Source organism: Uranotaenia lowii, chromosome 3, assembly GCF_029784155.1.
Source record: "Uranotaenia lowii strain MFRU-FL chromosome 3, ASM2978415v1, whole genome shotgun sequence".
Lineage (NCBI taxonomy): Eukaryota > Metazoa > Arthropoda > Insecta > Diptera > Culicidae > Uranotaenia > Uranotaenia lowii.
Window position 1 is genome coordinate 119,142,941 of NC_073693.1, and position 18,232 is coordinate 119,161,172.

The 18,232-nt window shown below is 35.1% G+C and overlaps 1 protein-coding gene across 1 annotated transcript in view; it reads right to left on the reverse strand.

The window, feature by feature from the left end:
* Positions 1–1,991: 1,991 nt before the first annotated feature.
* The window catches only part of LOC129752551 (poly(rC)-binding protein 2), a 178,490-nt gene continuing 162,249 nt past the window's right edge, over positions 1,992–18,232 (reverse strand). The window contains exon 9 of the mRNA XM_055748325.1: positions 1,992–11,378. Within this exon, the coding sequence (XP_055604300.1) occupies positions 11,294–11,378 (85 nt within the window). The 3' untranslated portion in view covers positions 1,992–11,293. The remainder of the gene's footprint in view (positions 11,379–18,232) is intronic.

Here is an 18,232-nt window from a genome sequence, read left to right on the forward strand (position 1 = left end):
AGAATTCAGATTCAGAATTCAGATTCAGAATTCAGATTCAGAATTCAGATTCAGAATTCAGATTCAGAATTCAGATTCAGAATTCAGATTCAGAATTCAGATTCAGAATTCAGATTCAGAATTCAGATTCAGAATTCAGATTCAGAATTCAGATTCAGAATTCAGATTCAGAATTCAGATTCAGAATTCAGATTCAGAATTCAGATTCAGAATTCAGATTCAGAATTCAGATTCAGAATTCAGATTCAGAATTCAGATTCCGAATTCAGATTCAGAATTCAGATTCAGAATTCAGATTCAGAATTCAGATTCAGAATTCAGATTCAGAATTCAGATTCAGAATTCAGATTCAGAAATCAGATTCAGAATTCAGATTCAGAATTCAGATTCAGAATTCAGATTCAGAATTCGGATTCAGAATTCAGATTCAGAATTCAGATTCAGAATTCAGATTCAGAATTCAGAATTCAGATTTAGAATTCAGATTCAGAATTCAGATTCTGAATTCAGATTCGGAATTCAGAATTCAGAATTCAGAATTCGGATTTTAAATTCAGATTCAGAATTCGGATTCAAATGAAAAAAAAAATCGTCAACAGGTAGAATTTTACCAATTGCAACCGCTTTTCCTAGATTTGACTGATCTGTTTTGCTAGTTTCGAATTTTGTTTTTTTACTTCTTCAGGAACGCAATTTAACTCTACAATGAAATCTTTTGCTTTTCCTGTTCTTTTGCCATTCATCATTGTCTTTTGCTTCCGTAAGATTTTCCCGTAATTTTTAGCTAGCGTAACACTAGCGTTTGTTTGCATTGATTTTGTTCTACTTTCTTTCTTATTTGCAAAATTTCTCTAGTTTTTTTTCTTCAATTGCATCAATTGGGTTTTGTACAATATGCAATTATTCTCTAACGGATTTGTGTAGCTAAGATTGTTTGTCTTTAAAGTTGGCTTTTCCAACAAACGTCGTGTCTGTGTTAAATGAATTTCTGATGTCTTAACGTTTATGTAATTTTTTTTCTTTTTTTTTGTTAATATTTCACTTATTACGATCTATTATTTGTTTTATTCGAAACCAAATTGAACTTCTTCCGGTAGTTTGTTTTGTTTTGTTTTGCATTTCCACGCACCACCGTCAGGTAAGAAGATTGTTGTTGCTGTTTGTTTTTTTTCTCATTTCATTTTTATTTCTCTCTCTTTAGAATGATGAATTGAATTTTCTCCTCTCTTCTCAGCTGGTTAAATTTTGTTTTACTTCTCTCTCTCTCTCTCTTTTGCGTGAATGATTTTATTCTTTGTTCATATATTCTGGAAGTGTGTGTATGAGTGCAATTTACGGGATTTGGAGTGTTGTTCGTCCAGTGCAGTGAGTAAAATTTGATTGTATTTTTTTTTGTTATTATAATTTTTTTATTGGGAAAAAGGGATTCACATCAACTGATTTACGTTTGTTTGTTTTCTATAATTCTGCTTTCACTGATATGTAGGTTAATGATAGAAAAACTGGTGCTGTAGCCAACCTGTTTTGCGAATATGTGTGAGTGTGTTTTTTGGTTTTCTTTTCCTCTTCTGATTAGCTCTCTCGTCAATATTGGGGTTCAAAGATTGTTTTCATATAGTATTGAGTGAAGTTCCGCTCATATTGTTTCATCGTTATATGCATGTTTGGATGTGTATGTGTTGTCATTTATTCTTCTAGAGGATATGATTAGTAGGAGTAAAAACGTGATAGTCTTAGGGATAAATAAATTCGATCTACTTGAGCTGTTCACTAAAGTTTTGCCTTCTCTTTCTGATGGGAGAATTAATTTCCCTCCTTTCTTTTTCCTAAATGAGCAAGGAGGCCAATTTTGCACTCTCTTTTCTGGCTTTCCCTTTTTTCCTCTCTTTCTCTTGAACTACTAGTAACGATTCTCTTTTCTTTCTAGCTCGGCATTTACATCTGCGATATTTGTTTTTTTTTGTTTGTTTTATAAGAGTTATATGAGTTGATTTTCACCTATTTATTTTCACTTAAGTTCACCCTGTTTGTTCGTGTATTTTTTTTTTAATTCTTACTCTGATGCGCTAATAAGCTTCTCACAAAAGATTTTCTCTATCATTTAATTATATCATTCACATGTTGAATGCTGTGTGTGATTTTTTTTTGTTTTATATCTTCTTTAGAATCCTAAATAAGTTTATACAAAATATATATTATGTAACGCTTCTTGCTGATGCTCTGCGTAACGCCCTCTCTCTCGCCCGATGAATGAGTAAGTGAGAGCGTATGCATTCTCGCAGCTTTTCTCCCGCATTGAAAGAAACTACACCATTCATGACTTGTCTGTCTGTCTCTAGAGAGAGCATTTTCCCCCACTAGTGCGCGCTAAGTGATTTTTGCCTTTGTTTCTACTAAATATGTCCAGCCCTAAGGTGCATAAATAGCCTGTGTATCACCCAACGAATTTCGCCAATTTCCTCCAATTTTCTTTTCATGTGTCTTGCTTGAGATAAATTCTGTTCTGATTCTCGCGATTCCCTTAACCACAAACTTGGCACTTGCGATTTTGGCATTCTTTAAATACAAGAGGGAAAAGGGCGTGAGGGTGAGTGAATGAGTTGGAATATGGGGAGAATGGAGAGTGATAAATACTCTTTTCGTGACTTGTTCTAGCTTCTTGATCATAACGCCACGATGCTGCGCATTTTTACTGATTGTTTTATGTTTCTCTAATTTATTTAAGGTTACCCCTTCTCTCTACCAAAGCTTAGAGTGACCAATTGGCTTAAATGACGCACTGTTGTTGGAAGCTGCCGAAAATTTGATTTAAAGTTTTGCTGAAGGTTTGAGCTGAGCTACGCTTTGTACAAATTTGGGTTCTGTATTCTTCTGTATTCAGCGAAAAATTAAGCAAAACTTTGGGTAAAATTTAACACTATTTTTTTCATGTTTGTTTGTTCATCAAAAAGTTAGTTTGGTAAAATAAAAATAAATTAAAACAAAAACTGTTCAATGTTTCACAGTTTCATAGCCTACTTGCAGGCGAATTAATCTTCTGCGAGTTTCCTTCGAATCTTAAAATAAGTAAAATTTAAAGTATTTTTAATTCAGATAGAAGATTTTTTTTTATTTTTAATTTGGAAAAAAAATCAAATTAAAATTCTCGAATCGTTCAACAACTTTCGTAATTTTCAGGTGGGGAAACTCAAACTTTCAGCACATTTTTCCAACATTTTCCAACAAAAAGCTTCATTTGTAAACCATCAGTAGTCCTAAATTTAACGTTTCCCATCATCTAGTTGTACCAATCGATTTTAAAAACTAAAGCTCGAAAATGTCTAGACTAACAACAATTTCCTCTTTATTATTTTCAAACTATTTATCAAACGATTCAAAATTAACGACTCCTTATTAGGTATGTAAGAAGTAATACGAATGATATCGAGATCCGACGACAGGATGGGGAGGTTTTTTTTGTGAGCAACTCTCATAACACCATCAACCTGTTCCAATTTTCCGACGATGAAAATACCCTTTTGCGCCTAAATGTTTGCTTCTGCTTATACCTACAGTTGATTTTTTTGTTGGCATTCTCTGCAATTTATCAAAACGAAAAATTCCTTATTAAAAAACCGATATGTACGATGTTATTTCTGTTTGATATTTTTTGTGATATCTACTTTTGCACGTTTAAGATGAATATGTTCTTCATTTTTCTTCGCCTAATGATTCGTATACCTCTAAGAGAGAACAAAAAAACTCGCGCAATCGAATCCGATCTACAAAGCTATACACAGCTCGTTTCCAGCAAATCCTAAACACGCGCGCTCTACAAGCTTCTAAGCCCGGAAAACCTACAAACTAATTCCTCGAACTTATCTCCAATGGACTTGTAAATTTAATATTAATTAATTTAGTTTTTTTTCTATAAGGAAATCAATGGAAAGCTCACAGCTTCAAATTATTCGAATTTCGAACAGACTGTTTTCAACTTTTTTTGTTCTGATTGCAATTTTCACTTTTAGTACGGACAGTTTTACATTTGTAGTTTTTCCTAAGTTTCAATTTCTGTGAAACCATCACCTGTCTGTTTTTTTATCAATTTTGTTTGAGTGCTTTTTGAAAGCAAGTTTTTAAAACATAAAATTCAATTTATATCCTTTTTTCCACGAATCAGTTAGTAACCAATTTCTAATAATAAAACCGAAAAAAGTCTTCGACGCGGCAAACACTCACTCAAAAAAAAAAAAAGTTGTGTACATCACATTCAATTCAAAACTGAATGATGTTAAGCTCAACGGGTTTTTTCTGTTGCATTTTGCCTGTTCGATTTTATCCCCGCACATGGTTTTCAATTTTGCGTTGGTTTTGATTCTTTTTTTTTTTGCTACTGTTCTTTTACCGATTATGGCTCTCTGATGATGCTTTTCACACTTTGCTCCCGCTTTGTTTGGGACGACGAGTTTGGGTGTTTGAAATCCGGCGACTTGTTTTTGTTCTTCCTAGATTTGAATTTATTGTTTGAGTTTGGCGATATTTTTTGTTCTGTTTTCAATCTTTGTCTGTCAAATGGAGGTTTAAATTCATTCAGTTGTTTGTTGAATGCACTTTTTATCATGCATTTGTGTAGTATGCATTATGCCTATTTGAGTGCATATAAAGGAGCGTGTATGAATTGTACCTAATCTATCTGCTATTGTGTGAAAGTGAGTGTACGCCGCTCTCGGTCGAGCATTCATTGAGTAGCCAACATTGCTGGTGCGAAGGTGTGAGCAGCAGCGTCTGCATGTTGGGTGATTCCTCGTAAATAGCAAATCACATATTGACGACCGTGACAGGTTTTCTAATAGTTTATTAGCCAAATAATTTGAACCTCATACCAGCAGGAATCACCCAACGGGCAGCGCTTTGTGAAATTGGCAGTGAAAGCAGTGAATAAGTTGCAGTAAATTGTAATTCTTCTGGGAGCGCTAGCGCTCCATTGTTATTCTTTGGTTGAAGTGGTGACTGAAAGAAAAACCAATAGTATAAGTGCTTGTTTTGTATGAAAAAAAAAACAAAGTTTGTTTAAAGCTTGATTGCAATAGCTCGGAGCGAGCAGAGCCGTATTGGTTTAGGCTCTGGTCAAGTGCAAAATGTGAGTATTAGCTCGGGAGGAGCACATATTGTGGAAATCAGCTTGGGACGAGCATTAAATAGTTGATTTTAGCTTAGGATAGTTGAACTTAGCTCGGGACGAGCACAAATAGATGAATTTAGCTCGGGACGAGCACAAAGATATTGAATTTAGCTCGGGACGAGCACAAACAGTTGAATTAAGCTCGGGACGAGCACAACTAGTTGAATTTAGCTCGGGACGAGCACAAAAAGTAGAACTTAGCTCGGGACGAGCACAAAAGATGTTCAATTTAGCTCGGGACGAGCACAAACAGTTGAATTTAGCTCGGGACGAGCCCTAAAAGTAGAACTTAGCTCGGGACGAGCATAAAAGATGTTAAATTTAGCTCGGGACGAGCACAAACAGTTGAATTTAGCTCGAGCACGAAAAGTGAAAGTTAGCTCGGGATGATCGCAAAAGATGTTGAATTTTGCATAAAAAAGTTGAATTTAGCTCAGGACGAGCACAAAAAGAAGTTGAATTTGCTCGGGACGAGTAGAAAAAGTTGAACAAGAAGTCCAGTTGAGCACAAAAGATGTTTAATTTAGCTCAGAACGAGCACAAAAAGTTAAATTTAGCTTGACATGAGCACAAATAGATGAATTATGCTCGGGACGAGTCCAAAAAGTTGAATTTAGCTCGGGTAGAGCTCAAACGAAGTTGAGTTAAGTTCGGGTCGAGCACAAAAAGTTAAATTAAGGTCAAGAGGACTCACAAATGTCAATATTAGCTAGGAAGAAGTGTACGGTTAATAACTTTAGCTCAAATTGAGTATAAAAAAAGTAGTTGTAAGTTCGAGAGAAGCCTAACAATATGTTTTTATCCTGAGACGAGCCCGGAGAGCTGATTTTTTTTTTCCTCGGGTCTAGCACACATTGTTGATATTAGAAAGAGCACAAGTTAGTTACTGGAACTATAACAGCTTTTTAAAATGTTGAAACTGTGGGGCCTTCGATGGTCTAGAACCTAATCCAAAATATTTGTTACAAGCGACTTGATAGATGCGTCGTTGTTTCGGGAAAGAACGAACTTAACGCATCGAACGACTAACGACCGACGAAATTCGAAAGGAACGATGGTCCGATGTTGACAAATGATGTTGCCAGTAAATTATTCACTCGATCATATACTATTTCATTATCTTATTCCTTTAGATAAATACTATCTCAGGATGAATGAACACAAAACGTTGAACTGTCTATAATTATTATTTTTTTTTGAAAATCGAGAGGTTTCTATTTACCATGACTTTCCTTATCTCTGGATAAGTCGAACTGTGATAATTTTATAGGCAATTTAATGGAAACTTTAAACAGACAAAAATGGAAAGTAAGATTTAATGAACTCGAGGATGATGAGTAAGATCGTAAAAAGTATATTCATGAAAACGGCGAAAAGCAAGCAAGTTACGAGTCTTAGGGGCCTGGTGAGGTTCTAACAATCTTTTCAAATCTCGACCAAATATAATCAATCAAACAGAAACCGGAAAGAGATTATTGGAAAGATAAAAACATACAAATAATCTAATAAAAGGATGATGCTCCAGTAAATTGTACAACATTATGTTTTATCCGTTCTTAGGTCGGTGTCTACGTTGTCCAGCGTCACGTTTTCCTCCATCTTATCAGGATGATTAGGTGATGCTGTCAGACGAGGGAGCCTTCTAAATTACCCACACATGGAGTATCCTGACTAGTCATTTCATTTTACACAGTGATCATATTGTGAATTTAAATAAAATGTTTAGAAACGTCGCGGGTAAACTGGCAACGAAACATAAACTTCCGAAAATTTAGTACTTCACTTTTCTTTGTCGGAAGTTTTTCGGAAGTCGGAAATCCGAAGTAAAATTTAGTGCTGGCGCTATTATATGAGTTTGTGATTTTGCTGTATTTATATTGTTTGAAACACCTGAGCACTTTAAAATGACCACTAGAGATGAAACTTCTGAAAGGTGTTACTAACCCAAGATTTCTCGAGTGTGATGATCCATATCGTTCTTATTCCTGATTGGTAGATTTTCTCATTGTATGAACAGATCATTAATCAATTTTAGTTTTTTTTTGCGTTAGCCTTACAGTTTCGTTGGATTCAAACCTTTTTTAACTTTTTAATTTGCGGAATTCATGGAATTGAAAACTAATCGATGAAAAAACTTTACATGTTCGTAAATCTATTACACCCGTATATCTATCAAAGAAACTTTGAGCTTCAGCAGAGAGTGCTGGAACGAGCGACACATATTTGTATAAATGGCTGTTTTCTAAAATGCATCAAAATAAAAGCGCAGTGCTAGCGCTTTCGACATACGCAATATTAACAATCACTTACAATAGCACTGATATTCAATTAAACAAATTTGATTTGTCCTATGCGGTATGAATAACAATTAAAGCATATTTTGTGAATTCTGAGAGTTATTTGAAGGTATCGACACACAACTCGGCCATTTCATGCAATACTAGATAGCTTTCTCATGGACAAAAACATGAAAAAAAACATTTATTTATTTTAAGATAAACAATGTTGTAACAGAACATTTAAATTTTTGAAAATACCTGTGTTGAAAAAACGCATGATCAAGCTCTGTGGATTGAGGCGAAATTCGAAGTCCATCGGAATGCAGTCAAACAAATAAGGAGCAGGTAATTTTGTCAGTAGAATAATCCGATAGTCATCTAGCAGTCCATAACAACGGGGTTCAGGTTCCCATGTCAGACCTGTTTTCACTGCACATTTTCTGATCGTGAGCAACCAGCTGGGTTAGAGAATAATTATAAATTGAAGTATCTATTTGTTATTGTTCGTTCCATTGAAAGTAGGATTTCGTGCAATGTTATGCAGTCACAGTGAACCATACAAACTTTTAGTGGAAACTTCCAAAATTCAGCCTCTATGCCAACCGCGTGCTATCAATAACATAGCATCATTGACATAAGAAGATCACGCGACCGGCGCTGATTCGATTTGCGTCGGCATTAACCTCCCAGCGAAACCACATTGCGTATGACAAAATATAACCGTTTTCACGTCCCTCCCTATCGCATCACAAGACGAGGACAATGAAAACACATACTGGCCAACACCGAGCAGCTAGCGAATCGTGCTCTATACGTGTGTACGTAGCAAAAGCAAAAAACATTCCCTCAATTCAATCCATCGGCAAACAACCATCGGCTTTAGCAGCTGTGTATATGTTTATTTTCAAAGACTTGAAGGAGAAAGTTTTATCAAAACCCATAGTGACATTTGAATGCAATATGACTTAAAAATTCAAATGATGAACTGGTTGCTTTTGCTACAAAGACATACAGGGGATTCTGAATGTCATTCATGAAAGTTTAAACATCATGAGGGATTTAGTTGAAAGATCGTAATATTATTCCTAGCAGACTTTGAAGGTCACACAACTCAGCGACATAAGTATGTCACAGACAAAGAAAGGTGACCCATGGAACCAATCAATAGCGATCATAGATAAAAAAAAACTCTGTGCGTCTTTTATAATATAAACCCCTATATAACTTTTTAAAATACTTTTTTTCTCTCGTTTTTTTTCCTGGGAGAAGAGGGAAGATGTGTAGTATGCATTATGCCTATTTGAGTGCATATAAAGGAGCGTGTATGAATTGTACCTAATCTATCTGCTATTGTGTGAAAGTGAGTGTACGCCGCTCTCGGTCGAGCATTCATTGAGTAGCCAACATTGCTGGTGCGAAGGTGTGAGCAGCAGCGTCTGCATGTTGGGTGATTCCTCGTAAATAGCAAATCACATAGCATTGATCGGTTTTTAATGTGATTGTTATTTAACTGTTTATTTCCATTTAAAATTTGCAGTTACGCATTTTTTTTTTCAAAGAAAAAATCATGAAAATCGACTTGAATTCTTTCGGAATTCCATTCCTTTCTTTAAAATATGGAATTTGAATCATTTGAGGTTCGTGCTTCAATTTTAGATTTGATTTAATATGGATCAATCAAACCTTAATATTCGAACTAATTTGTTTCTACAAAAGAATAAATGGAATGAAATGAACTTTTTAACAGCTGGACATGTTGTTAAAACTTTTCAGACCGAATTACATTTTTTGTCATTTTAGCATATTCATATCAATTTATGTTAGGTTGTTGCATAAGACAAGGCGAAATACTGACAGCATGTGATGAGAAAAAAAAAACTGTCGGTGAACCGTAAATCGCCTTCATGTATGCAATCAAGAACATAAATGAATAGAAACACTTTTTTTGATTGGATTTTTTCCTAAAAATTGCAAATCTTTCTGGATTTTTTTCCCGCTTTACTCAAACTTTTCTTCTATAAGCTTTTTGAAAAACGGTTTTAGAAAATTAGTTTCGTTAACACTATTTTTAATATGATTCGAATCGCATTTTTAGTTGCTCGAGTTTTTTTTCTGAAGTTTGAATTTAATTTCGATTATTCTAACGAACAGTTAACAATTTTACCAACCGACGATCAAAGAGTAACCAAAAACTGGCTGATTTAAATTGAAACATTGCGCACTCATATTGACCAGACGACTTTGAAACATTGTTGGGCCTTCTTTGGCCAACCAACACTTGTATTATTGTGGCGAAATGATTGGAAAATCTGTGCTCATTATCGCGGCACCACCAGTAACAATGAACAGTTTCCCGGGACAACTTCCGGTTCCGGTTATCCGAAATGAACGGACAGTAAAAAAGCAGCAACTCGGCACACATGCTCATATGCGCAGTGTCTTTATTGGGAGTTCCCATTGAAGTACTGTGATGCTTTCATGAAAACGTCACCTGGATACTCATTGAGCCTCGTCCGAGTGTCAAACCAACTAATGAGTACATTCCATCATTATCTGGCTCTTCCACCACCTTTCAACCGGTGCTGATTGTTTGTTGCGGCGTGATGCATACATTTTAAATAATTTAAACCTCCATTTGGCGTGGCTTTATCTAATCTGGGATCTATTTGTTTCTTCCATCAGAACAAAAACAAGCGGTCAGGATTAACTCATGTGTTTGTTTTTTTTTTGTCCTAGTTGAGCGTTATCAAAACCTTCTTATCGGTAGTGTTTTCGATTTACAATAATTTAGTTACAGGAAAAAAATAGATATAAAAACAGAGAGAACAAAAATCCTACGCAACACATTTTAATCTAGACGATAAAAACTCTACTGCCACCCACGTTTTTTCTACTGGGTGGGAAAAACTTTTCTATACAGTTACATTGCCATACATAAACCTACATGTACGTTAGTGAGCAATTATTTAACTCTTAAATAGACTCGGGAGACGAGAAAAACTGAAACATTACATCCGGCTTGCGCGTTCACTCTATTATGCCTATCTTTCTTTCTTGCACTTCCGTTACACGATGAACACATGTAGATTGTAGAATAACCGAAGTTTTTTCTGTCCTATCTCTCGTCGCTACTTTCCTGACTAATGTCCCAACAAAATAGGCTACAACAAGCCTCCATCCTTGCAGTTAATTTTCAAATCGCTTTGGCTTAGCTCTCTCCTGAAGGATGTTGATGGTTGGGCTGTTTTCTAATTCGTTCTTTTTTTTACCTCTTCCCAAAACCGAAAGTGTTTGGCGTGTATCTGTGTAATTGTTCAAATGTGAGAACATCATCAACCGACTTTCCATCTTCCTTTTGAAAATTTTGTCCAAGGACGAAGGACCTTCTTCTGTCCTCATTTCTCTTCAGTTTTTCCAACATGCATGCATCGCCATTTCCGCTTTCACATCTTAAAACAAAACCTCAACAACATAAAAAACGAAACATTCCTTTCCCTACGAGATCTGTTGTTGTCACACTGTGTTTCCGGTTGGTTTTTTTCTGCTGTAACTTCAGGGCGTTCGGTTGATTTGATGGCGTGTTGATGATGATGATGATATTTCTGTTGCCTTTGAAGTTGCTGTCGATTACTTAAAAAGGGGGGCGGGGGTGTTGTTGTTGTTGTAACCACCTTGCTGCTTGCTCTCAAGGTTTCTCGCAACCAACACACGTTTTGTCTTTTGTTTGCTGTCGATTGAATAACATCTCTTGATTCATACTTTTTCCGGTGTGTCCTCCTTAAGTTGTGTTTCTTTCTCTGTTGATTGATGATGGACGTCGTTTGCTTCCTGCTACTGTTCCCCCGGCGGTTCCTTAGTGGATGGGCGCCTTAACGATGTGGTTCGGGGCTAAGTAGTGATAGCCCTGGATTGGCAGTCCGGCGGTTTCCATCGAAATTCTGGAAAAAGTGAGTAAAAAGTTGGGAATCATAGTTAGAAAGTGATAAAGATTTGGGCGGAGATTTTGATGAAAAACACAAATTTTAAATTTTTCTATGGGCTAATGTTCCAGTTCCTGGATATATCATCTCTAGATGTAACACCTAAGATTCGTTTCTTCTGCAACTGACGCTTCACTTAGTCTTGAGTAGGAATTTTTTGAATGAGAAGGAGAGGCTGGTGGAACGGTGTGTTATAGCTATTAGTTCAACGTGGAATCTTTAATAAGCGTTAGCAAAAAAAGGCAAATAAAATATATATTGGAAATAATCTTTTACTAAGAGGCATGCAAAACGAATGGGGAAAAAGGTGATATGGAGGATTTAACTGTCTTCATTCATTTGCTTGAAGGAATTACATAAACATTACTTAATGAACATATCAAGAAAACATGGTTGTTCAACTGGATGATTGAATCAGCAATCATGCACCTGTCAAAAGCTCACGGCCATAATATAGTGGTATATCCCCACAGGAGGATGACTAAGGCTTTGATGCTTAAAATCCCGGAAAAAATGTTTATCACTACAAGATTTTGCTGTCATGGAAACAAAGGTCTGCGTTAAATGAGAATAAGAGGAAAAAAATGGTAGATGATGGTTGAATTGGCTATACTGGTTCTTTACACATATGAGTCCTATGGAGTAAGTATGTTCAAAAACACTATTATCTACAATGAAATAACTTTAATTCCATTTGCTTGCCAGGAAATTTGTTAATGGATTTATAGACGATTTTTTTAAAATGGCATTAAACGATTAGATATACAGCAGTAAAAAAGTGATCTGATTATTGCTGTACAGTACAAGAATTCCAATTTTTGACGTCGTTTTCTTGCTTGGTTCCTTTTTTCATGGATTTTTAACGGCATGGAATAATGATCCTAATGGGTTAAACTTCTATAATAAAAAAGTATTCTATTTTACTTGTGTAGAAACAGTTCTTTTGGTTCTAATCTTTGAAGCACAGTATTCATGTTGTACCTACAATCAAAGTTATTCAAAAATCAGAAATTATGCGAATGCTTTTGAACATCAAATTTAAAATAATTGAAATAGCTAGACTTTAAACAGTTCAATTAATCTTACAGTTGGCGTCGTTTTCAAAGTCAACAACATTGCGCTTAATAAAAAAAATCAGTAAATGTTAATTTATTAAATAAGACCGGAACAAATATCAAATTATTCTCTTGTCTGGATCCCAAACCTGAATGCCGATTAAAGTAATTATTCTTTATATTTTGAGTGTGCCTTTCGAATGTAAGGTGATATTAAAATTTCTCTCTCGAATATTGGATTGAATCTAGGATTTGATTCGAAATTCGTATCACTTAGGTAGAACTCCTGAATGTAGATTCTGATTACAAATTTGGACTCTGAGTAACGAATTTTTGTTTTAACGTTAAATGTCCTGTTCAATGATTTTATTATAAAATTTGTTCACTCCATGTTGTTAATTTCTTAAAGTTGTTTTTTTTTAAATTTGAGTTTGAATTACTCAAAAAGGCATTTTTTTTCAAATTTTCTGACTATTTAATTGTAAAAGTTTCGAAAAAAAGCGGGACATTTCACAGAAATAAGCCGGGCACAGCCGGAAAAGGCGTAACATTTTAGAGGATTTGAAAACCCCTTATTTTAATAGCCAAATACATACAATTCCTTTCATTACAAAAAAGATGCAAGCGCACTTTACTTCAATTTTTCTACCAACGATAAATCAACTAGGTAATATCACTAGAAATTTGAAGCTCCAAAAATATTTGTGTTCGACTTTCACCAATCAAACCAAAATATCTCAGGTTACATTGCCTGTATAACATTAAAATTTGCAGGATGATTTTTAAAAAATAATACAAACATTAGTAAAGTTTTTGAAAAGTTCTATCGGCTGAACCCAAAGCTACCCGAAGTACATATATTTCAGACTTGAACCAAAACAAAAGATTTCTTTTGAGATTTGGACGAATGACATTTGAAAATTACAGGTATTTAAAAAACTTGCAAATTAATTTCAAACTCAAAACAATCATTCATTCCATCTTTCTGTTTAGTTCTAATTTTTGACAGAAAGTGCAACCTTCTTGATGCAGATTTTTAAAGATTTCCAGAATCGTTGAAATTTGTGATATTTTGGTTAAGAAGTTTTTGTTCGTTTCAAGAATTCGAAAGATTCTAAGCTGAAAATCTACAAAATACTATCGAAGCTTTCTTTTACCTTCATGTTATCGGCTTCCACATCAGTGGTAGAAGTTTAAGCCTAAAGTATTTTCTTTCATGATACCTTATGAAATATTTTCTTATTGAGCTTTTTGACCATGAAGAGATTAGCTTCCTTCCTTGGGCAATGATGAATGAAATTCATAGTTTCTGAGGAACAAGAAATTTTAAATCTCATTTGATTCCAAATATGTAATTATTTTGTTTCTATCAGTCTTGTTCTCGAGATACCGTCAACTGGCTTCTTAAATCTTAATGCTTACAGATAATCATACCTCTTTTACATCAAAAGTTCTAAGGTTTATGGGACACCAAACTGACGTAGTCAGAAAAATTATTGGTTTTACCAGTTATTTTTAAATTTACAAAATCATGCGATTTTCACCCTACTTAGGAAAGGGGTAAGTTGCAACAAACTCTGTAATTAATGAAAAATCAAATGAAAGCGTTTGAAAATTTAAAGCTTTTAATACATTAGTGATGTCATAACGCATAAAACACCAATTGCAGTAATTTTTGGTTTTGTTTGAATTAAATTTTACATTTTTTCTGTCAAAAGTGTTTTTAAGAAAAAAGTGTCAATCTGCTGCATACATTTAGGGGTAAAAAAATACTAAAAAATATTCTGTTATCTTAAATCATGTAAATAAATCTTAGGAAGGTTGAAACTTTATTGTTAACAAACGCATCATGCAAAACAATCATATCCCAGCATATGGAAACGCGATTTATGAGATTTAGTTCTGATTAGCATTTTGTTGCATTTTGCCCCAGTCAGCTAACTGAATTATTAAAATATTTATTCAAAAAATTTGGTGATTGTCCGAAAAATATTTATACTCCAACAGTGTTGGTATTGAATAATGAAAGCAATATAAAGTTTGTAGGTGATATCATTAAGCTAATCCATCATACGAGATAAAGTTTTTTACGGCATCGAAAAATGTAAAAATTTGTACATCTATTGCTCGATTTTTTAAATATTTTATGAGAATCAAAAACTTTAAAAAACACTTTCACGATGTTTAAAACTATGTCATCATCAATTTGTTATCATTCAATGATAGCTTTATTACAGTATATTGAAATAAAAATTGAGCGAGTGTTGTGGTATACAAATGTTGCATCTAATCCTGCTTTTGCATGTTGCCCCGTTTAACGGTACTTTGAAAAAGGGGTTATTTGCAACAAACTTAGTTTTTAATGAAAAATCTAATGAAAATGTTTTTGATAAATTTTTAATGCCATAAAAACCATCACACATAAAAACACCATTTGCAGTAATTTTTGCATGTTTTGAAACTATTTTTTACATATTTTTTCCGAACATAAGGATGCTGCATACATTTAGGGGTAAAAAATACTACAAAAAATTATACTAGCTGAAATTATAAAAACAAATGTTGGGATGAATAAAACTTCAATGTTGGCAAACGCGTGATGCATAACAATCATATTCCAGCACATGGAAACGAGATTTTCAAGGTGTCTCTTCGATTTGGTACAGAATGACTAAATCAAAAAAAGTGTTTGTAGGTGATGTCATTAAGCCAATTTATCATACTGGGTAAAGTTTTTTACGGCATCGAAAAATGTTTAAATTTGTACATTTATTGGAGATTAAAAATTAAAACAAGGCTGTGGTATACAAATGAAGCATCTAATCCCGCTGTTGCATGATGCTCCATTTGACGGTTACATTTTAAAACTTTTTTAACTTATTTGTGCACAAAGATTTTGAAAATAAATGTTGATCGACTTTCTCGCGGCTGAATTTGACTTAAAAAAAATTATAGAAGTTTTCTATTTGAACATTTTTTTCAAATTTTACAAAATAGGAATTAAATCTTTGATATTGTTAAAGCCATAGGTCTTATCGTTTTGCAGTTTTAAATTCTATTGTCAAATAATTTAAAATTATAATTTTAAACACTCAAAGATTTTCGTTTATGATGTAAAAAATAGTTCTTATGTTATATGGTCAATTTTTTTTTTTAAGTTGTAGAACTTTTTTAAAACTAAGCAAGATCTGAATCCTTAATTGAATGAAAACAATAAATAGATTAAAAATAAGTTTTTAGTTTTTATGTTTGTTTTTTGTTTATCGGTTTTCAAAAATTGATTTAACTCTAGATTGATCAATATTTAAATTTCCACATGTCAACCAAAACATGAGGTATTAGACAAAATCTGAAGAATAATTTGAATTCAAGACACCAAAATCTGAAAAAAAAGTTATCAAAACAGGCATCAAAAATTCCTTTAGGTTATGGATTATTCTATAGAAAACAACAGTTTTTTTTTCTTTTTTTCTGAAAATGTTTCTCTATTTCTAAAGACTCTATTCCTGAGTTCCCTTTCAAACATTAAAACTTCCAAAGAAAAATACTTCTCTTTTTTCAAATATTTCGGTTAATTGATTGGCTGAAACAACGTTAACTCATCTTATAAAGCCATTACCAGTTTTTGATCAGAGGCTCTGAAATCGACAAGGCGTTATCGTAAATTTTAAGTTTCTTGACTGTTACACATTTCTAAAAAATAGTTTGATACCATAGACCTTGGCCAATCTACAAGTGTGCTTTGTTAGCTAACACCAATTATCATTTATTTGACATCTATTTAACAGAAAATCCAATATCTTCGGAAGTCTTGCTCAGCAGACTATAAAAGTTTTATATTTTGAATCAAAATCTTCAAAATCGATATGAAATCGGTATGTTTTGCCAAAAATCGGTAATCGGTATAAACCAATTTTGGGTCGAAAATGTTCTCAAAAATCGGTATAAATACCGCAAAATCGGTATATGTGGCAACGGTGCGATCAACTCGAGATTTTAGCCAAGTGCGCGCACATGGTCGATTGCTTCGGGTTTGCCGGGTTGAGCAGTACTGATAGCTTCTTCATATGACCGTAAGTAGCGGCAAATACGAAGAAATCGAACATTTGCCTGCTAGGCTTAAATCCCGAGTCGATGGGATGTGATCAGGGATGCCAATGTTCCTGATATTTCAGGATTTGCTCGAATTTTTAAAGCCCATCCTGATAACCTGACAAGCCTACGTTTTTTCCTGATTTTTGGAAATAAGCCTGATTTTGCCTGATTTAGTAATTTTCATGGAAAACTGTATGTCTCAAACAGACCCGAATGACCTCCAAAGGCAAGGAATATTTATGGAAGGTAGTGCCAAGGCAGACTTGCTCTAGTAATGGTACTGATCGGTACTGAACCGATCAGGAGTTCAAATTAATTTCTGTTTGTAATGTGTCCTTTTTATGTTCACTTGACACTTTAATCAATTTGTTCGCAAACACCATTATCTGTGCACGTACCTTAGAATAAGCATAACTCTCTCGCAACATAACAACTTTCACCGAGAGAGTCTCACACAATAGTATGTAAGCCATTTTAGATATAAGTTCAGAATAGAATCTAGAGTTGAACGAATAGCACGGAATTTCGCTTCGTCTTCAAATAAACTTCAAAGTTAAGTCCATGCAAGCGACTTTCTATTCTAGTTCCGAAATCGAGATCAAGTAATAGTGGCAAATTAATCGCCAATCATATTGTGTTGTGTGCGGAAGAAAACCTACATCGAAGTGCAAACAAATTCTCCCCCCAGCGGGTGAAACAGCTGTTGTGCATCAAGTGTCGGTGACTTACCTGGAGTTATTGCTGCTGGTGGATGCCGTCGCCTTAGAGACGGGAAGAAAACCCTCGAATTCCGAACCCCCCCATCGGCCGAGCCCGAACATTTGGTCCTTCGAGCCGGATTTGAGTGGTGGAGGGTTCAACGTCCATCCTTTGGCTCCCATCGGTGGTGTCCATTGGCCGGAACTCCTCAGGGATCGTTTCTCGGGTTTGATCAACGGTGGAGAGGAAGCACGCTCGCGGTGCGGTGGTGGAGCTGGAATCCACTTTGCCAGAAACTGTCCAGCCAAAGAGGGTGTCCACCAAAAACGGGAAACCGTTACCAAGGGAGTGGCGTACGCCTGTGTGAAACTCATGGTAACATTCTCCACCGATGATCATGTCGATTGTTGCTGGAACGTTGAACTGAGGATCCGCCAATGGAACCTTCGGCATTCTCCAGGCAGTTGAATCGATCGGGGATGTGGGGAGATATGATGTTGGTTTCTTCATGACGAGGAAATCGAGTGTGGTGGAGAAGTCGCTGTTCTTGGATATGATTTTGGCAGCTAACTTGTGTTTGATGCGCTTCACTGACTCTCCGATTCCGGCAACTGAGATGTCCACGGGCCTTTGACGGGTGGCGAGTTGGTTCGCCAGCTTCTTAGTGATGAAGTTGGACATCGCTGCAGAATCTAGCAGAGCTCTAGCAGGAATCTTTCTGCCGTATCGGTCGACAACAAACAGCGTGACCGTCTCCAATAGAACCGTCGAATTTGAATGCACGGATAGATTTATCGCTGGTGGGTTTACTGAACCGCTAAAACCTGGATTCGCTTGTACGGGATGTGGTTCTTCAGTAGTGGGTTGCTCTAGATGTGCTGTTTGGTGGTCGTGCAACATGGTGTGGTGTTTCGCTTGGCAAATCCTACACAGAAACTTCGATTTACAGGATCTTGCCTGATG